Source organism: Bombina bombina, chromosome 5 (assembly GCF_027579735.1).
Source record: "Bombina bombina isolate aBomBom1 chromosome 5, aBomBom1.pri, whole genome shotgun sequence".
In the NCBI taxonomy this organism is placed as follows: domain Eukaryota; kingdom Metazoa; phylum Chordata; class Amphibia; order Anura; family Bombinatoridae; genus Bombina; species Bombina bombina.
Window position 1 is genome coordinate 929089929 of NC_069503.1, and position 22815 is coordinate 929112743.

The 22815-nt window shown below is 33.5% G+C and overlaps 1 protein-coding gene across 3 annotated transcripts in view; it reads left to right on the plus strand.

Annotated features, from left to right (window-relative positions):
* SULF1 (sulfatase 1) overlaps positions 1–22815 on the plus strand; it is a 228259-nt gene that overhangs the window by 119156 nt on the left and 86288 nt on the right. For 2 of the 3 annotated variants that reach the window (XM_053715105.1, XM_053715103.1), the window contains exons 3-7: positions 1608–1635; positions 4627–4866; positions 9494–9733; positions 13579–13730; positions 21033–21202. In XM_053715105.1, the coding sequence (XP_053571080.1) occupies positions 4695–4866; positions 9494–9733; positions 13579–13730; positions 21033–21202 (734 nt within the window). In that variant the 5' untranslated portion in view covers positions 1608–1635; positions 4627–4694. Of the gene's footprint in view, positions 1–1607; positions 1636–4626; positions 4867–9493; positions 9734–13578; positions 13731–21032; positions 21203–22815 lie in introns of those variants that run through there. The other variant, XM_053715104.1, reaches the window with a different exon arrangement.

Sequence of the window (22815 nt, forward strand, 5' to 3'; positions counted from 1 at the left end):
TCTTTTATATTTACACTTTTTGAGTAACCAGCTCCTACTGAGCATGTGCAAGAATTCACTGACTATACGTATATGCATTTGTGATTGGCTGATTGCTATCACATGGTACAGGGGGAGTGGAAATATACATAACTTTGAAATTTGTTAGAAAAAATCTACTACTTATTTGAAATTCAGAGTAAATGCTATTGTATTGTCTTGTTATCTTGCATTTGTTGATTATGCAAATGTACTGTGTTGACTGGTCCTTTAAAGGGACACTGAACCCAATTTTTTTCCTTTTGTGATTCAGATAGAGCATGCAATTTTAAGCAACTTTCTAATTTTCTCCTATTATCAATTTTTCTCTGTGGTTTTTTTTTTTGGTTCAGTCCTCTGAACAGCACTTTTTTTATTGGTGGATGAATTTATCCACCAATCAGCAAGAACAACCGAGGTTTTTCACCAAAAATGGGCCGGCATCTAAACTTACATTCTTGCATTTCAAATAAAGATACAAAGAGAATGAATAAAATTTGATAATAGGAGTAAATTAAAAAGTTGCTTAAAATGTCATGCTCTATCTGAATCACGAAAGACAAAAATTGGGTTCAGTGTCCCTTTAATTTCCTCAGTTTCTGTGAGCATTATTATACCTTTAAACTGTTCAGGTTTGAGGTTTAACTATCTCACCTTAAAGCATGATGTTACAAATACACTGTGAATATTTGAGTACTTCTCATTATTTATTTACTTGCATTATGTTGGGGGTAGGCATTTATTAAAACAACATTTTCATTTGGAATTTGCCTTAGACAACTATCAGAAGACACCCACATGGGCTCATACATCTCCTGCTGGAAATATTTCACACTTAATTAGTTCCACTCACTTGTCTGATTCAAATGTTGCATGCCAGAATACTGCTTTGTGAAATTGCTGATCAGCTGATAAAACTTGTAGTAATTAACCTTTTGCTTACCAAAGATGTTTGCAACAATACCTGACTGACTTTATAAGTTACCATTTTTTACTGTGCATCACTGCAGGTACCTGGCCATTTGACAGGCACTATGTGAGATGTTAGGAGCTCTGGTATTGTTGCTCTGTTTAATTGTGCTTTTATTTTACAGAGATTCCAAGTAAACATGTATTAAGCAAATCACACAAAATATATTACAGCTCATAATACTGTAAAATCTTTTATTGATTATTCATTAATTATAACCAGTGCAGTGAATATTTATCCATTAGTGTAAATTGTTATCAGTTCTAAGCAATTCAATGATTGATGTTGAAATCTATTTTAATGTTTGAATTAACACTCTTGCAGTTATGTATCTTAAAAAAAAGATTAAACACCTTGGTTTTTGTGTTAAAATTGTGCTTTGTCCCATGCTCCCTTATCTGTAACCTAAGTTTGGAAAATGTATTCAAACCACATATTTGACCTACATCATTGGCAGGTTACAGAGTTACTTTTTGAACTCTTTGGGGAGTGTGGGGCAAACACTTTTCTTTACACAAAAGCAAAATATGTTGATTGTACCTCACATCCTGCACTTGTATATACAAGAGAATATGTATTGTAAATTGTGTTGCTAACCATTTCCCCATGTTTTTTTTAGGTCACACAAGTTGGTGCTGTTCAGTAAGGTACTGTCACATTTTTTTTTATTTATTCATAACATCTTTATTAATCTTAATTTTTAGAAGAAGGGTGTCACTTTAAAACAGAATGACAGCAGTTTTTTGTTTTTGTCCAGTGAAGTCTACCTGATCTCAAGTCAGTTTTATCTCACTTTGCAGCCAAAATTTATACTCTTAGATATTTTGTTTGTGGACTGAATATATTAAACTATGAAAAATCTTGAATATTCTTTGTGCCACATAAGGGAAATATGTTGCATTCCTACAATTGTATGTTTTTCAAAGTCTGCAGCTTATACTTAAAGCTAGTATATCTATTGATTTGTTGCATTCTATATTTTTTCATGTTTTCTTTATTTAATTTAAATTGGCAAAGTACATTGCTTTTAACCTGTTTCTGATACTATTGTTTATATTATGATTGTAGCAGTTTTGTATAGATTCTTCCCCCCCCCCCCCCTCAAATTTGCTTCATTATCTTGTTATCCTTTGCTGAAGGAAGAGCATTGAACTACTGGCAGCTAGCTGAACACATCCAGTTAGCCAATCACAAGAGACAAATGTGTGCAGGCACCAATCAATAGCTAGCTCACACTAGTGTAGAATATGTGCGTATTCTTTTTAAACAAAGGATACTAAGTGAACGAAGCACATTTGAAAATGGAAGTGAATTTTAGTGTTTTTAAATTACAAGCTCTATCTGAATCATGCAAGTTTAATTTTGACTTTCCTATCCCTTTAATCTTTGAATGTTTTTATAGAACCCGTTTTTAATCAAATGCTACATTTAATACCACATATATTATATAAGAAAATAAAACATTCATAGTGATAGGTCAAAATTTAAGTGTGCATTTCAATTTTAAATAGAAGCATTTTTGCAATATGCTTCTTGTGAAAATTACTGTACCAGTATTCAAACACTACACCTTCTCAGAGAGTTAAGCAATGGCTTTTATGACAAACTAGGCGATAAGCTTGCCCAGAGAGCTGTCTATGTTTACAAAATACAAACCCCCAAGCTAAAGTTACAAAAGATGTAAAAAAAAGTAAAATTACAGAAAAAAATAAACAAAGCTACCCAAAATAAAAAAAATAAACCTAATCTAATTCCCCTATAAAAAATTACCCCCCCCAAAAAAAAATAAAAACACCCCTTAATCTAATAATAAACTACCAATAACCCTTAAAAGGGTCTTTTGTAGGGCATTGCCCTAAATTAAACAGCTCTTTTACTTACAAAAATGATTAATTAACCTTAACAGTAAAACCCCCCATACAACTAACCCCCCAAAATAAAAAACCTAACACTAAAAAAACCTAAACTACCCATTGCCCCTAAAGGGGCATATGTATGGACATTGCCATTTAAAGGGCATTAAGCTCTTTTACTGCCATTAAAAGGGCAATCAGCACTTTTACAGCCCATTAAATCCCTAATCTTAAAAAAAAACTAAAAAAAAATAATAATCCTAAAACTAAGCCTTAAATAGGTACTCACCGTTCCTAAAGTCCGGCGGAGAAGGTCTTCTTCCAGACGGCCCCGTCATCTTCTATCTTCATCCTGTGCGAAAGTGGTGCGGAGCGGTCTTCCCCGATCCTCGGCGGTGTGAAGGTTCCTCTTCATCCGATGTCCGTCGCACATGAAAATTGAATGCAAGGTACCGCATTCAATTTGGGGTACCTTGCATTCCTATTGGCTGAAATTTTAAAATCAGCTAATAGGATTAGAGCTACTGAAATCTTATTGGCTGTTCAAATCAGCCAATAAGATCTCAGTAGCTCTCATCCTATTGGCTGATTTCAAAATTTCAGCCAATAGGAATACAAGGTACCCCAATAAATATTTTTAAATGTAAAAGAGCTGTTTAATTTAGGGCAATGCCTTACAAAAGGCCCTTTTAAGGACTTTTAATAGTTTAGATTAGGGGGTGTTTTTATTTTGGGGGGCATTTTTCATAGGGATTAGGTATATTTTTATTTATTTTTTATAATTTTGTTTATTTTTTTCTGTAATGTTAGACTTTTTTAAATTTTGTAATTTAATTTTATGATTTTTTAATTTAATTGTAATTTAGTAGTAATTGGGGTTAATTTAGGGGGTGTTAGGGGGCTTAGTAATTTAGTTATTTGCGTTGGGGTTAGCGTTATAGGGGTTAATATATTAATTAGGTTTATTGCGATGTTGGGGTTTGGTGGTTTAGGGGTTAATAGATTAATTAGGTTTCTTGCGATGTGGGGGTTTTGCGGTTTAGGGGTTAATATTTTAATTGTTATTTGCGGATTGGGGGTTAATTACTTTATTGTTTTGCGATGTGGAGGTTGGCGGTTTAGGTGTTTGTTAATACTTCGTGTGGGAAGTTAGTGTGGGTGGTTAAGTGTTTTTTTTTTATTATTATTTCTTGCGGGCGGTTACGTGTTTTTAGTTATTTTGTGCGGGCAGTTGCGTGTTTTTTTTTTTGTTAGTTTGTTTTTTAAGGCTTCAGGTTTGCATACGCTGCATCCAGGTGGATTCTTTTGGCTGCCTCGTGCAGCCAACATTCCTTTGAGGATGCGTGCGCAACTGGCATCGGCGACAGACGCGTTACAAACGCGATTATCGTATAGATTAATTCTTTACAGACACATTACTCGCCACCGCCAGCTCTCTGAGCTTGAATACTGGTGCACAAGCCCACACAGCATATGTTTGTATGGCGCTAAAAACAGTAATAACCTTTACTAGAAGCATTGCTGAGGGAAGTATATAGCAGAAATGCTTCTATTTGAAATTGAATTACACTCATGCACATTTCAATTTTAGCCTTTTCTATCCCTTTTAAAACACTTAAAAATGTAACATTAATTTAAAACCAACAATATCAGAATGTACACAAAACTTAGACCTTTGTTTAGGACAGATGAATACATACAACATTTAATTGTTTTGAGTTTTAATATTTAATGCTAGTAAAAAATGGATTATATTTAATATTACCCTTTTCCCTTCATTCACAGGCTGCCTAAACATTAGAAGATACATTAAAATTAATTTGGTTCCATCAAGAACTCTTGACCTTTCCATAATGAAGTATTACTGTTTTGTACTCGTTTTGCTTGTGCTGGATATGGAACTGCAAGGGAGCCTTTGTTCAACACTAAAAGCAACCAGATTCAAAGGCCGTATACATCCGGACAGGAGAAATATTAGACCAAACATTATACTTGTTCTCACAGATGACCAAGATGTGGAGTTGGGTGAGAACTTTTATTTTTTTGTTTACTGAAGGTTTTCTGTATAATAAAAAGGTATATAGAATGACATGTTAAATACTGTGCAATGGCTTTTAAAAACATAAAATATTATAATATATTTGACTGACATTTTGTCTTGAAACTGTGCGTTGTATGCTTTCCCTTCTCAATATTTAAAGGGACAATAAACTGCTGGAAGCAACTACAGTAGCATTGTTACTACTCACCATAATATTTATTTTTTTCTTGTGCCTGCAGCTCTTTCCAAAGCTGTTCTCTTACTTTAAACAAGTGATGGTTAGTGAATCTCTGCAACTTCACACTGGATGCTGCCATCTTAGAGCTTAAAGGGACATAATACTCATATGCTAAGCCACTTGAAAAAAAAGCTGACATAAAAAAATATCACCTGAACATCCCTTTGTAAAAAGGGAAGATATTTTACCTCAAAATTTCTTAAGCTCACCAGAGTAAGTGCTTAAGCTGCTGTAAGCTGCATATTGGAAAAAAAATAATAAAACAATAGCAATCCAGCATCAGTAGTGTTGATGTCATGCTTTGCTTTGCTGTGATCTCATGAGATTTCATTGAAATATTGTGAGATTGCATAGTAAATTTCCTTAAACTGAATAGGAAAATAACATGACTATGCTTGCACATGCCAGATGCACACTCCTTGCAAGTCCTGAGACTAGCATCCTGATTGGCTGCTTAAAGTCTCTTTTTGCAGTGGGTGTGAATACTTAGGAAATGTTGAGGTTAAATATCTTCGTTTTTTACATAGCAGGTGATATTTCCTAGTCAGCTTTTTACAGCTATGCTGCATCACTTTCAAGTGCTTCAACATTTGGGTACCATGTCCCTTTAAGTATTCTTGTGCCTTGTAAAAAAATGGGTGCACAATCACAGATCATTAATATTGTTGTCATCTTAATAGAAGCATTATCAATCATGCACTTTAGTTTAGATTGTACAATACAGAGCCAGCGCTGTATGTTTTTGCAATGGCTGCATTGCTCTATATTATTCCTGAGGATTTTAAATTTAAAACTCTGTAAAAAAAAACCTGCGGAAATATAAAGCTTCCACTTTTTTGTGTGCAGTCCAACTAAAAGAGCAAGGTACAGCTGCCAAAAATCCAGTAACATAACCGATCTGCAAAAGTACACTGTTTTTATCACAGGACGCAACAATACATGCGTCGCAAGATGGCGGCACCCAGTATAAAAATGCAAAGCTTTGCCAGCTGGTATCTGTAAGGGGTTAAAAGAAAATAATGATTATAAAGAGTGCTGCAGATACAGGAGGAAAAACAAAAGTATAGTGAGTAGATATACCCAGCAGTTTAATGTCCTTTTAGCTTTCTTTCTTTCTTTTTTTTTTCTTTTTTCAAACAGTGGATTTACATTGTATGCACTTTCTAAATCATGAAAGAAAAAAATTGGGTTTCATGTCCCCTTAAGTATGCACCATGCACCAGCATTTTAAACACCGCACTTTGATCAGAGAACCTAAAGTGATTGTACCATCTGGTAATGACTCAATTTGTTAATTGTTGGCATGATACAAGCCCCACTGGTGGTATGAGCAGCTGCAATATTTAAAATGCTGGTGCACTGAGAATATCTAGCTATACTTCACATGCACCTGCAGAGAATAATGTTAACACGAAAACAGTGGTAACTTTTTACTAGAGGCATTTTTGCCAATACATGTATATTGCAATTATGTTTCTATTCAAAGATGTAATTAATTTATGTGAATTTTATTTTGACGAGAATGTCCCTTTAATCATAATTGTTTATGCAAGTGATAAGGCAACTTCTATTAAACATGTATCTATTTCACCACAACAAAATATAAATATTTTAGTATACCTCTTATTTATGATTTTACACCATTGTAATTATCTGACAAATTACTATTTGTTACAGCAATGTATTTTGTTTTATCACTTTTTCAGTAAAAGATTTAATAACACCTGCTTGTGGTTAATGGCTTGGGGATATTTTTTTTGTGTGCAATGTTACGTTCTTCTTGTTCTGAAAAGGTGCACGTAACAATGGGCGGATTACTGTATTTTACTTTGGCTGATGGGAGAATGTCACTGAATCGAATCCAGCTATTCAATACTCTTTAAAAATATTTAACACATTTCTAAGTATTAAGTCAGATTGTGGGGAATATAGCATTTTTTATGAAGGCTATAAAAACAGACGTGAGCATGAAGAACAATGTTTCACTTAATTTACGATGAGGAATAAAACTAGGTGATTAAAAAACACATTAATTCATACAATATACTTTATATATTGAAGTGATAGGTCAAAATTGAAATATGAAAGGTGCATTTCAGTTGTAAATATTATTTTTGCAATATACTTCTATTATTATCATCATAAAATACTTGTAGTAAATGCTATTACTATTTTTTTACCAGCATATTCACATATGCTACGAGGGCCTGTGCAACAGTATACAAATGCTACCCCTTCTCAGAGATCCAGCAGTGACTTATATGACACTAATTCATTCTTCACAGACACAATAAAGCTTTCTGAGCTTAATACAGGTGCTCAGGCCCTCACAGCATATGTCATTGGAAAACAAGAATTGCTTTTACTAGAAGCATTTTTTCTAATAGAAGTCTATTTAACATTGAAATCCACCAATGTAAATTTGACTTTTGACCTTTCTATCCCTTTAACAGTTCTTTTAAAGGTTATCTGCTGTATCCAAGTCTATATCTTTTTTTTTTTAAACAAAACAAAGTTTGCATAGGAACAGTTTAATTCATAGGAAACTTACCATAACCTATATTCGGACTGCTACGGATGCCATATATCAGCTTCACTATGCAGGAAGCTTTTAAGTGCTGATGAGGTCTTATAAGATTTATCTTGCTGTACTCTTTCATCTCTTTTATGTTTAAAGGGACATGAAGCTGAAAATTAAACTTTCATTACTCAGAGCATGCAATTTTAAACAACTTCCCACATGACTTATCTTATTTGCTTTGTTCTCTTAGTATCCATTGTTGAAAAGCATATATAGGTAGGCTCAGGAGCATCATTACACAAATGAGCGCTAGCTGGTGGTTGGGGCCTCTTGCCATTGGCGCAAACTGTGTTCAGCTAGCTCCCAGTAGCGCACTGCTGTTTGTTCAGGAAAGGATATCAAGAGAATGAAGGAAATGTGACAATAGACGTATATTTGAAAGTTGTTTAAAATGTTATGCTCTATCTGAATCATTTAAAGAAAATGTTTGGGTTTCATGTGTGTTTCGCAGCACTGCATTGGCAGGAGGACATTTTTGTTTAAAATAGATATTTAAAACAAACCAGATAAGGCACTGTGTATGCCATTTTGCATAAATTTACTCACAATCCTCTTCTCCATTGGAAGACAGGTTTTTTGTCAGTTTAGTTTTGGGGGGTTTTGTGGAAAAGTGTGCAAATGGGTTATACAGTGAGGTATTGTGTGTGTGTTTGTGTATATATATATATATATATATGCGTGTGTGTGTGTGTGTGTATATATATATATATATATATATATATATGTATATATATATATATATATGTGTGTGTATATATATATATATATATATATATATATGCGTGTGTGTGTGTGTATATATATATATATATATATATATATATATATATATGCGCGTGTGTGTGTGTGTATATATATATATATATATATATATATATATATATATATGCGTATGTGTGTATATGTGTGTATATGTATATATATATATATATATATATATATATATATATATATATATATATATATATATATATATATATATATATATATATATATATATATATATATATATATATATATATATATACAGGTAGCCCTCAGTTTACGCCGTGGTTAGGTTCCAGAAAGAATGGTTATAAATCGAAACCGTTGTAAATTGAAACCCAGTTTATAATGTAAGTCAATGGGAAGTGAGGGAGATAGGTTCCAGGCCCCTCTCAAAATTGTCATAAGTAACACCTAATACTTATTTTTAAAGCTTTGAAATGAAGACTTTAAATGCTAAACAGCATTATAAACCTAATAAAATAATCACACAACACAGACTTGCATTTTTCTGCAAACAGTTCTTTCTATGCATTCCAATCTGGATTGATTTATAGACGAGAAGATCTTGTTCCTTTGAAATCTGCTCGATAGCTCAGGTCTGGTTAAACTGATTAATTTCAACTTGCTTGGCTTTGCTGCAACACAAGCGGACAGCTCCACCTACTGGCTATTTTAATAAATGCACTGCTTCTCAATGCTTTTCAATAGCAGTCACATGACTGGAAAAAAAGGTTGTTATTCTGAAACGGTGTAAATTGAACCTTTGTAAAACGAGGGCCACCTGTGTATGTATATATATATATATATATATATATATATATATATATGTGTGTGTGTGTATATCTATGTATGTATAAATATGTGTGTGTGTATATAAATAAATATATATATATATCAAATAGGGGAAATATATTTGTGTTCACACTGAAATTCTTTGAGAGTTTTTATTTTTGTTTGGTTACTGTGCAGGTGAATGGTTCTGAATGGTATCTTATACATTAGCAAAGAGTATTATTTATTTCAGGTTCGTTGCAGGTGATGAACAAGACGAGAAAAATTATGGAAGAGGGAGGCGCAACATTCACCAATGCGTTTGTTACCACCCCTATGTGCTGTCCATCTCGTTCATCTATGCTTACAGGAAAATATGTTCACAATCACAACATATACACAAACAACGAGAACTGTTCCTCTCCATCATGGCAAGCCATACATGAACCACGGACCTTTGCAGTATATCTCAACAATACAGGCTACAGAACAGGTGTGATAACTTACTATTATTGTGTAATACACTTATAAAATACTAACAAACATATGGGTGTTTTTAAAGGGACAAGAAAAATTAAATGTACCGCTAGAAAGTTTTTTTTTAAAAAGCACAGTTTGGTTTTAGACAGTTTTAATAGACTTGCTGTTTTCCAGGGGTATTTATATGTAGAGACTCGGGATAGTCAGTAAATGTGTACTGCACCTCTATGGTTAGAAAGCTATTTTACTAGGCCCTGGCTATAAATCTAGCTAGGACATAAAAAAGATTAAAGGGACAGTCTCTACACCAAAACTGTTATTGTTTAAAGGGACATTGAACCCAAATGTTTTCTTTCATGATTCAGATAGAGCATGCAAATTTAAGCAACTTTCTAATTTACTCCCATTATGAATTCTTCTTTGTTCTCTTGCTTTCTTTATTTGAAAAAGAAGGCATCTGAGCTATTTTTTTTGGTTCAGGACCATGGAAAGCACTTGTTTATTGGTGGGTGAATTTATCCACCAATCAGCAAGAACAACACAGTGTGTTCACTAAAAATGGGCCGGCATTTAAACTTACATTCTTGCATTTCAAATAAAGATTCCAAGAGAATGAAGAAAATTTGACAATAGGAGTAAATTAGAAAGTTGCTTAAAATTGCATGCTCTATCTGAATCACAAAAGAAAAAAAGTTGGGTTCAGTGTCCCTTTAAGATAGCCCCTTTATTATCCATTCCCATTATATAAATATACTTTATAACATTAAAGCCTCCTACATTTCTGCCTTTTTCAAATCCACTACAGACAGCCTCTTATCACATGCATTGTTATTAGCTTTTTCACAAGAGACTGCTAATTCATGTGTGCCATATAGAGAACATTGTACTCATATATGTGGAGTTGTGCAGGACACAGTACTAATTGGCTAAAATGCAAGTCCATAAATAATAGCCCTGAGATAAGGGGGCTGCCTGCAGAGGCTTAGATACAAGGTAAGACTATATTAACATAACAATGTGGCTGTGCAAAAATAGGGAATGGGTAATAAAGGGATTATCTATCTCTTTAAACAATAACATTTTTGGAGTATAGAGAGAGAGAGGGAGCATGCAATTTTAAGCTACTTTGTAATTTACTCCTATTATCAATTTTTCTTCATTCTCTTGCTATCTTTATTTAAAAAGAAGGCATCTAAGCTTTTTTTTTTGTTTCAGAACTCTGGAAAGCAGATTTTTATTGGTGGATGAATTTATCCACCAATCAGCAAGATCAACCCAGGTTGTTCACAAAAAATGGGCCGGCATCTAAACTTACATTCTTGCATTTCAAAGAGAATGATGAAAATTTGATAATAGGAGTTCATTAGAGTATGCAATTTTAGGCAACTTTCTATCTGAATTATGAAAGAAAAAATTTGGGTTCAGTGTCCCTTTAAGGGGATCAAGGAGAAAGTAAGCCGCAAAGAAGCAGATAATACATAAGTGATTAATGTATAAAACAGTGAAAAAGTTTTTGTTACAACACAAACGCTCTTACTGACTTTTAATATTCCCTTCTCTTTTTTTAAAATAAACTTTCTACCTCTCTATGAGAATATAAACTGATGATAACAATTAGACATCTCAGTAATGCAATTGCCAAACTGTTGAACTGTGTTTATTAAATGACCAGTTCTTTCACTTCTATTCTAACCTCGCTAACAGAGCTCCCTTTCTTAAAGAGATAACATTAATCAGCAAAATTTGCATTTAGACACACATGGTTAATGAGAACAATACCCCATGGATATTTAATAAATTGCTAAGTATTTTGGCTGATGAATAGTACAGGAAATTCCCAGTTTATTGTCCCTTGAATTCTTTGCTGTTGTCAGTAGAATAAATCAGCTATATTCATATATTTACAACCAGTTACAACAACCCATTATATTTAAAGGGACAGTAAACACCTCCTGCTTTTTGTATATAAAATTGTGCTAAGGGAGCGTGGGATAGAGGGGTCAAAAAGTAAATTCTGTAACCTAGGTTTTCTTTAAAATGCTGCAAATCACATAAACCAGCCAATGACTTACAGCATTTTGAAGAAAACCAAGGTAACAGAATTTACTTTTTTTTGACACTTAATGGGAAATTAATAGCTTGAATGTTTAAATATGCATAGTAAAAAAACGTTCAATATACATTCATCATTTTATTTTGCTGTAAAATACTGTGCTTTTATGTTAAAAAAAAACCAAAATGCTCTCATGCTCCTAGAGAGGCAAACAAGCTAATTCTGTAACCATGATTTCCTTTGGAATGCTGCAAATTGCCTCAAATAGCTGTGTATGTTAGACAAGAGTTACTGAACGCAGTGGGCTAACTTGTTTACAACCAGCCCGAATAGGCCACAATTAAGAGATAAAATACGCATACAAGAATTTTCAAGTAGTTTTGCAAATCAATAATAGACATCTGTAAAAGCTTTTAAAACATTTACTTTAGATGTAATTCTCTTGCATTTCAGTAATTATGTGAATTATTTGGTATTGTAAAAATACTTAATTTCCTTAGTTTTTATTTCTAAAGATACAAAGGACTATTTTACAGATTAAGCTGCCATGGATAGTCCGCTTTGATGTTTCTTTGTGATCCTTAAATAGGCAGGGCAGTATATACATTCTGTTACAGCAGAGTTACGAATGTGAACCAGGTTTAGTGTAAACTCTGCCTCTACTGCACTTCATTATTGTTGCAAAATTTCCAAATTAGGACCAATGCTGTTGAGGCATTTTATATTGTTACGTCAGGAGGAAGAACACACAAGCACTCATTTTAAAGAGGAAGTTTGCTTCTTTCAAATAAGATTCTCTTTTCCCTCTATATTTTGTGGTGGTAAGAAAGATAGTACTATACTATCATGATTTTGTTCTTATAATGAATATAAGGTAGTTACACAAAGAACAACATCTACACTTGACCTTTCATTTGAAGGATGGGTATCGCATGCCATTTTGGTACATAGATGCAGGTGCTTGAGTCCATTTTAGAGAGCAGAACACCCTAAAAGCCACTGTGTAGACAGGGGTTCACCATTCATATGGCAATGGCCTGTAGGTGCATGTGACCCTATATGTAAATGGAGAAAAAAAAATGCAAAAAGAAAATGCTGCAATGCAGTGCTTGACACCTTTTGTGGATTCAATACCAGAGTGCCACGGCTGAAATGTAGTGTGCCATTTGCTCCCTGGTGGCTGGGTCGGTTGACCCCTACTGTAATTTTTCAGAGTGCTTTATTATTTTATGGTTGCTTGCACAAAACTACGTGTTTAAATCTTAGAAGGGGGTTTAGTTAAAGGGACATAAAATAAGTTGAGCTAAACACAGTATCTAAAATTACATTAAATGAAAATTTACCTGTGGAAGAACTGTTACTTTTATGGTGCATTAACCCCTTGTTTTTCCTTTTCAAGCTCCCTTTTCCCAACTCCCCCCACAGCAGTTCCTTATAAAGAAGGTACTTTTTGGCTCTTGCCTTCAGAGAAGCAATGACTAATAGGACCAATGACAAGAGACATATGTGTGTAGCCATCAGTTCTCAGCTAGCTCCCAGTGGTACATTGCTACCCCTGAGCCTATCTAGGCATGATTTTCCATGAAGGATATCAAGAGAATAAAGAAATTTTGATAATAGAGTAAATAGAAAAGTCTCTTAAAATTGAATGCTCTATGTGAATCATGAAACTCTAATTTTAACTTGTCCCTTTTAATTGGGTTTTATCCTTTTTTATTTTTTTCCTATAGATTTTTATCTGGATTATTATGAAAGCATTCTAATGAATTATTTCTGTATCTTATGATAGTGTCTTGTCATTACAGCCTTTTTTGGAAAATACCTCAATGAATACAATGGAAGCTATATCCCACCTGGATGGAGGGAGTGGCTGGGACTTATCAAGAACTCACGATTTTATAATTATACTATGTGTAGGAATGGTTACAAAGAAAAGCATGGATTTGAATATGAAAAGGTAACGTATGTTTTACAAGCTCAATAAACATGTAGTTTTAGGTTTTTGTGCATAAATTGCACATAATCATCTGTCTGTCCCAGAAAAAAAATACAAACATAAATTATATTTCTCCTTTTCAGTTGATGTTTGTGAAATAGAACAATAAAATGTTGTGCCTCAAAATTTTGGGGAACTTGTGGACCCAAATATTCTTCCTATCTTTACTACTTACAGCATTATCTGAATTTAAAATAGTTCGCTGTAGACCTTTAACAGTGGCAGAGTTGTGCAAATGTTATGAATTGGGGTGTACCGGAGTGTGAAAGAGTCTTCTATGCCATTGGCATTTTATGTATGCACTCATTCATACTTCACACCAGAGTAGCATGTATAGAGAAAATAGCACCATGCTTTAACAGTCAGCAAAAATAAAGTTACATGACCAGAAAGAAAAACTTAAAGGACCAGTCAACAAAGTAGATTTGCATAATCAACAAATGCAAGATATCAAGACAATGAAATAGCACTTAGTCTGAACTTCAAATGAGTAGTAGATTTTTTTTTCTGACAATTTTAAAAGTTATGTCTTTTTCCACTCCCCCTGTACCATGTGACAGCCATCAGCCAATCACAAATGCATACATGTACCATGTGACAGTCATCAGCCATTCACAAATGCATACACACTTATTCTTGCACATGCTCAGTAGGAGCTGGTGACTCAAAAAGTTTAAATATAAAAAGACTGTGTGCACATTTTGTTAATGGAAGTAAATTGGGAAGTTGTTTAAAATGGCATGCTCTATCTGAATAATGAAAGTTTAATTTTGATTGAGTGTCCCTTTAAAGGGACACTAAACCAAATTTTTTTTCTTTCATGATTCAGATAGTGCATGCAATTTTAAGCAACTTTCTTATTTACTCCTATTGTCAATTTTTCTTCGTTCGCTTGCTATCTTTATTTAAAAAAAAGCAGGAATGTAAAGCTTAGGAGCCGGCATATTTTTAGTTCAGCACGCTACATAGCACTTGCTTATTGGTTATTACATTCAGCCAAACCAATAAGAAAGTGTAACTTAGGTTCTGAACCAAAAATGGGCCGGCTCCTAAGCTTTATATTCCTGCTTTTTAAATAAACATAGCAAGAGAACAAGGCAAAATTAACAATAGGAGTAAATTAGAAAGTTGCTTAAAATTGCATGCTTTATCTGAATCATTAAAGAAAATTGTTGGATTTAGTATCCCTTTCATACTACACTAACTGCAAAAGCCTAATTTCATAACTGTCTGCTGCAATTTCTTTCTAGTCTTAAACAAGTCGATATTTGCATCTCTCTTGCTCGCGTGCTCTCTCACTCTTTTTCATATTCTCTCTTTCTCTTATATATTTTATGTATTTCAGGCTTTGTCGGCACATTGAAGTGCTTTTCAAACGTGAAAGTCTCTACTCATATTGTGATACTGATTTTCAAGAGAGCAGGCTAGGCAAAATTTAGTTTTGTTTTCAGCTTTGCAGTGTTACAATAAGTCATATTACCATATATTTCCAGATATAAAACTATAAACAAAGAATAACACAGTGTTTTCATTATTCTATGGAAAAAAATATCTGTACTTTAAAGTCTCAGGGTAGTAAGATTGGACTAGCTGTGTGAGAAATAACAAGGTCTGGGAAGCTTTTGAAACCTAGATCACACTTCTAACAAAGTACAAAATTCATGCCAATTGGCCTGCCCACAGCTCTGAGACTTCACAGATCCCTAGACTTTTGCAAACCATGATCCTTTCCAGCACGATTATTACATGCTAGCTAGTGACACAGATGTTCCAGTTAGATGCAGTCCCATTACATGGGTCATACTCCATAATATTACAAGTTTAGTGGCATTTATCCCTTAGGTCCTGAAAGATGTATTGATCGAAAATATGTACTGTTAATTTTGTTGATATACACCTGTTTGGAATTTTGGCTGTAGATGTTGTGTTTGTTTTTTTTGTTTTTTTACATTTTTATTTTTTATAAATTTCCTGCTCACGTTTTCTATTGTAGCAATCTTGAAACTTTTATACAAACATAGTCAGATGTTACTAAGCTGCTTAAAATCTGCTGTTGGCTGGTTAATGGTTAAATCCTAAATTTTGAAAAATGATACTGGCGAGATTGAAGGACCGGTAAGACAGAAACATGTTTACATTTTAAGTTGCTACATATACAATGATTAAACAATTGTGTATTATGTCATCTGGCAGCAAAATGAGCAAAAACAGATGCTGTGTGAGCAGACAACTATGCTTATCCAAGATGTCTTCATTTTGTAGGAATCTGACTTTACATACAAATTTTAAGTTTCACCAATTTTTATCACTATGGTCAAAACTTGTATCTTCTAAAAAAATATTTCTATATGGGAATCTTTGGTTAAACATACATAAATATTTGTGTATGCATCTTGCACAGAATGGGTAGGGGCCAGGTGGCAGCCTTCTCTTATCACTGTAGCTTCTTTACCTAAGGTAAATGGGCTCACATGATCAAGGCTGCACCACAAGGGCTCCAAAGCAACCTCAACTGCTTGATAAATGGGGCCCATGTTGACACTGATGACAACTTCTATAGCTATAAGGAGCTTGTTATAGACCCAGGACTCCACCAGCTCCACCTCAACTTATCCCATCTCTGCCTCTTGGGCCAATTGGATCAGCCAACTACCCCCTGTACTGACACTCTCCCAAGTCCTGTACGACTTTTCTTTCTGGAAAACAAAGAAAAATTTATTTATTTTAAATTAACTTAAACATTTATATATACCAATGCAGTTATTCATTAAATTTATTAAAAACCTGAAATGCATTTCTCAGATCCATGGATATATACATTTTTATACAATACTGAGGTATATCTTACTGAAATTTAAACATAAGTTGTACTTTAAAAATAAATATCAAAGTTACAATGCAACATGTGTTTCTGCTTTCTCATGCTATTTTCCATTTAGACGTACGTCTGAGCTTCGTGTATTTGACTCAGCAGGTACCAATTTGTATCGAAGTGGGAATGGTCACTTCCCCCTGTAAGATTGGTTTTTCTCTGCATACACTTAAGCCTCAAAGGCCCATCTCAGACATTATGTCTGTAAATCTCCACATGAGGTCATTACCTGATAATTTGTATTACATAGAAGAGGGATCTTCTGTTAAAGTGACATCTTGAGTTTTATAAGTGTCTATTTCTTTTGTTCTACACATCTGTGTTTCAGAACAAGAGGGGACTGCCTCACAAACAGTTTCACAAATAAAATGAATTCTTGTTCTTATCATGTATAAATAATAAATATCTATAGATATATTATTTAATAACACTCACAAATATCCTGACAAGGGGCTTTGCTATGCTTAAGACATCAGGTGCTTCAGGCTTAGAAACAGGCAGAAATTTAGAGGTTTAAACATGCTAAATTAAAATAACAATGTTGGTTGTGCAAAGCTTTGGAATGGGTAGTAAAGGTGTTATCTATCTTTTTAAACAATGAAAACAATAAAAAGTTTGGAGTTGACTGTCCCTTTAATGATAGGAATGCAAAAAAAAAAAGAGAGAGAAAGAAACTGAGAAAATGCCTTAATTACAATAAACTATATTGAAGAGTTACTTATTTTGTAATTAAAGCTTAGTTTCTTGCAGTTTGCTTCCAAAGTCAGGATTAACCAGGCAGCATGTGATTCCTTAAGCACATGAAAAGCAGGTATAGCTCATACCTCCTGTAATTAATATGAGATTATAAACATTATATATACTAAGCAAAACAAATCAGTATGCAGCATGATCTGACCAGGCATACATTTAGAACCAATTCTATGAAAGGCACTTTCTTTTTATTATTATTATTATTAATAATAATACATTTCTTATTTATACCAATTCTTCAGTATATCTCCCTGTAAATGGCTCACGCATCTGCAGAACAAATTAATGTGTTGATGGCTGTGTTATTTTTATTACCATGTGTATTTAAAATTTCTTCTGAGTTGCATTTCGGATTAGATATTTCAATATAATTAGCTTAGTATTTGCTGAATTTCTCAAACCTTAATGAATTTAGTTTTTACCAAAAAAATGGATTTCTAGACCAAGGATTATGGTGAGATCATCTGTGCAACAAATAGTTCTATTTTTGCAATTGCTTAACCTGTCAAGTTGGTTTTCAGAGCCTTTTATTTTAGGCTGAACTGATACAGTGGCAATTGCATGTTATGATGTAAAGAGGAAGGTTACACCTGGTTCAGTTGGCTCAGAATTGCTGTACAACCCATATTCTGTCCCTTAGGGACTGCTTGTGCAGCTGTTATGAGCCCTGAGTACACAGCACATGATCATTCATGCCTTGAAGTGCTTGCGATTGTATATATTGTAACCTCAGCACTTTCTCTTCGAAGGTTGGATAAGACCGCAGGCTAGCCATACTGGCTGGTGGTTTAATTTAAAAACATTTTTTTTCTGTTCAATTTAGTTCTATTTCCTCTGTTTTCCCCAAGCCACACATTTTCTGATAGCCATTCTGAAAACAAGATATTTTGAAGCATACTTTTTAATAGCAATCACTATTTAAACCGAGCAATCAAGGTATTTGCTCTGCCTTCTAGTATTTGTTTCATATTGTAAGCTCCATAGACAGGAATGTTTAAAAGTTCATTTATTCAAACTAATTACATTTTGAATAAATGAAATACTAATACATATTATCTTATATAATATGATAAGTAATAGGACTGAAATGAAGTTTTCTGTCTTCTGCATTGTTTAACCTCTTAGACATTAGCTGTGTGTCACAGACCTCTCTGGCATCCGGAGGGGACATGAAACCCCAAATTTACTTTCATGAATCAGAAAGGGAATACAATTTTAAACAACATTCCAATTTACTTCTATTATTTAATTTGCTTAATTCTCCAGATATCCTTTGTTGAAGAAATAGCAATGCACATGGGTGAGCCAATAACACGAGGCATCTATGTGCAGCGACCAATTGGCAGCTACTGAGCCTATTTAGATATGCTTTTCAACAAAGGATATCAAGAGAATTAAGCAAATTAGATAATAGATGTCAATTGAAAAGTTGTTTAAAACTACATGCGCTTTCTAAATCGTGAAAGAAAATATTTGGGTTTCATGTCCCTTTAAATTATCATGGCAGAATTATTTTATTACAAAACAAAATGAATTAAGGATCTTTTATTAATACTTTTAGCATCTTCATATCATGCCAGAGCAATTTTAATTAGTCCTGTTGTGTAACAAATCCTGCTGTTTATGCTCAATTCTGCTATATGTGCATGTATGACGATTCTGAAACATATACAGAGTTCCATATGCATCCATTTTCCTTGTTTGGCTTGATGACCTTTTCAGTTTTTAATAAGCAATGAGTTCTTATTTTAATAAAAGCTATACCAATCACTATACTGGCATCGTTTAAGCCTTTCTAAGCTATACAGGATATCAAACGTTTGACTTGGCACATTACAAAGGTGGTGTCCGGATATGTATCAGGAATGAATCAGGGTGGCATACATCCTTTCCTTTTAGTGACATATTTTATTCCTGCCCTATCCATGCTTTTTTAATTTACATTTTTAATGGGCTCTCGTAATTTAGTGCTGTTATGGAAATATCTTTCTGAATACAGCTCTTCTACCTTTCTCTTATAATGTAATTTAGAAATAATGCATATACTGGAAAACTGATTAACTTAAAACCAAAACCTTTCCTTTCATTATTCTGATACCTTGTGCAATTTTAAACAGCTTTCCTATTTACTTCTGTTATCTAATTTGCTTTGTTCTATTTGTTGAAAAGCATGTCTAAGTCAGCTCAGGAGCAGCAATGCACTACTGGGAGCTAGCTGTTGATTGGTGGCTGCGCCTACAGTACAGTCTCTTGTCATTGTCTCACTAGGTCTCAGTACCAAGAGAATGAAGCAAATTTGATAATAGAAGTACATTGGAAAGTCATTTAAAATTGTATTTTCTTTATTGAAGTGTCCAGTGAGTGCTGACTATGGGCTAGATTACAAATGGAGCTCTAACATTTGTGCACAAGAGATATCAGAATGTCGATTGCGCATTGATTTGCTCATGTATTACAAGTTGGAAGTACACGCTTTAGCTCAAGCTCAATCAAATCTAATGCTCGCCAGTTTAGCGCGACTGAAAACCTTGCGTAAAAGGTTAGGGCTAAAAACAACAAAAAACATAAATACTTTAAAATATACAGTACACTCAAATAAACACTTTTTGATAAAAATATTCATATAAATATTAATAAACTTATTATAAGGGTTCATATGTATATGGCCATGTATTTGACTGCAAAGGGCTATAATATATATGTTTAAATAATAATTATTTAGTAATATTTGTGTTTTGCTGTAAATATTTCACATTCCAATGTTTTAATTTTAATACATCTATAATAAATATTTCAAATAGCATTGTAGTCAGGTTTTAAATTACAAGAATTAGTTAAGGTTTTGTAAATTTTTATTGTGGCAGCAAGATAAAAAAAAAAATTGTGATTAATCGCATCATGCAATTAATCGCACAGCCCTAACTGCAATGTTTAACAATGCAGGATTTTTTAAATAGCACAATTTGCAATATGAAAATTGTGTGTGTATGTGTATGTATATGTGTATGTATATATATATATATATATATATATATATATATATATATATATATATATATATATATATTATACACACAGAGTGTATGTGTGTGTATGTATGCGTGTTTGTGTATGTATATGTATGTATAGCATGCATGCATGCAAACATGATTTTAAAATAACTTCATGGATTTCAGATAGAACTCATTAAATAAATAATGATGCATAAATATAATGTGTAGAGTTAAAGGAATATGAAACCCATTTTTTTTGTTTCATGATTCAGATAGAACATATAATTTTAAGTTTTCTTCTATTATAAAATTTGCATTGGTCTCTTGGTATCCTTTGTTGAGGGAGCAACACTGCCTTTCTTAAAGCTAGCTGAACACATCAGCTGAACCAATGAGAAGAGACACTTATGTGCAGCCACCAATCAGCAGATAGCCCCTAGTAATTTAGTGCTGCTCCTGAGTCTACCCCTTTCTATTCCTTTCCACAAAAGATACAAAGAAAGCAAGGCAAATTAGATAATAGAAGTAAATTTGATAGTTGTCAAAATTTGCATGCTCTATCTGAATCATGAAAGTAAAATGTTGGGTTTTATGACCCTTTAACTGACTTGAGTTTCAATCATTCTATTTGTATTTATTTTACAGGACTACTTCACAGACCTTATTACCAATGACAGTATTAGTTATTTTAAGCTATCTAAGAAAATGTACCCTCATCGACCAATAATGATGGTGATCAGTCATGCAGCTCCTCATGGGCCAGAAGATTCCGCTCCTCAATTTTCTGAGCTCTTCCCAAATGCTTCTCAGCATATGTGAGTATTGCATGTAATGACTTATGCTCCTCGAGTTTAAAATGCATTAATGGATTAAGGATTGTGACTGGTTCTAAATACCCAGAGCAGTGTGAAACCTTGTTTTTATAAGTATAATGGATGGAATAGAAATTCATTTATATTCAATCTTGTATCAAAATGTAATTTTTTAACCATTAAGTTCATATAGGTATGAGCAATGGTATTTATATGCTGACATTATATATATCTAATTTATTTCTTTGCTACATCCAAAACATTGATCCATTTTGCTGGAGGTGTGTTCCTGTCTACCAGTTGTGGAAGTTGTCTATAACAAACAGGAATCTGTCTTTAGGAATGAGTTGTGCACAAACATGTATATTCTAGTTTCCTTACAAGTTTATACTGTTGCATTTTGTATGATAAACATTGTTTTTCGTACATCTTTAATAGCTGTTGTTTCTTATGCATGAAGCATTTTTGTTTTTATTTCCCCTTTAAACTTACTACAATAATGTCTTTCTTACATATTATATAACATATGCTAAGCATGGTGTTTTTTTAATGGCAAAAAATGTGGAAAACCTTTTTTTAATTGAAATTAAAACAAATACAGTTATGCTGTGTGCTTCCTACTAATCCCTATTGGCTGACACTTCCTGCTAATCCTAATTGGTTGTTTGACATATATTACTAATGCCCATTGGCTAAAAGGCATTTTCATTGCTTAATAGATACTTCCTGCTAATGCTCATAAGCATTAGTAGGAATTACCTGTAAGTGAGCAGGAAAGGCTGGTATGTCAGTTTGATTTTAATTTTAGTTAAAAAAAATGTAAATATGTTTAAATGCTGCTCTTTCATATGGATGACATAAAATTTGAATACAGTATCCCTTTTAAGATAATAAAGGGCATGAGTAGCAACTGGGCATACTCATGATAACACTTAAATAACAATCGGCTAGATTACGAGTTTTGCGTTATGAGCAAAAAAGCAGCATTAAGGCTCATAACGCTGCTTTTTTACTACCGCTGCTATTACGAGTCTTGCAGGTACAGCTGTCCCCCACACTTTTTTGGCCGTACCGCAAATTAACTTACGCAATTTGTGTAAAGTCTTTTTTTCAATGGGACTTCCATTGTGCCGATATTACAAGCTTTTTTTTTTTTTTAGGCCAAAAAGTGAGCGGTACAGCCTATCCCGCAAGATTCGTAACGCTTTCTAAAGTCAGTAGTTATGAGTTTTACGCTACAAAGCTGTAGCATAAAACTCATAACTAAAGTGCTAAAAAGTACACAAACACCCATAAACTATCTATTAACCCCTAAACCGAGGCCCTCCCGCATTGCAAACACTAAAATAAAATTATTAACCCCTAATCTGCCGCTCCCGACATCGCCGCCACTATAATAAACATATTAACCCCTAAACCGCCGCACTTCCGCCTTGCAAACACTAGTTAAATATTATTAGCCCCACATCTGCCGTCCCCGACATCGCCGACACCTACCTACATTTATTAACCCCTAATTTGCTGCCCCAGCGTCACTGCCACTATATTAAATTTATTAACCCCTATACCTAAATCTAACCCTAACACCCCCTAACTTAAATATAATTAAAAAAATC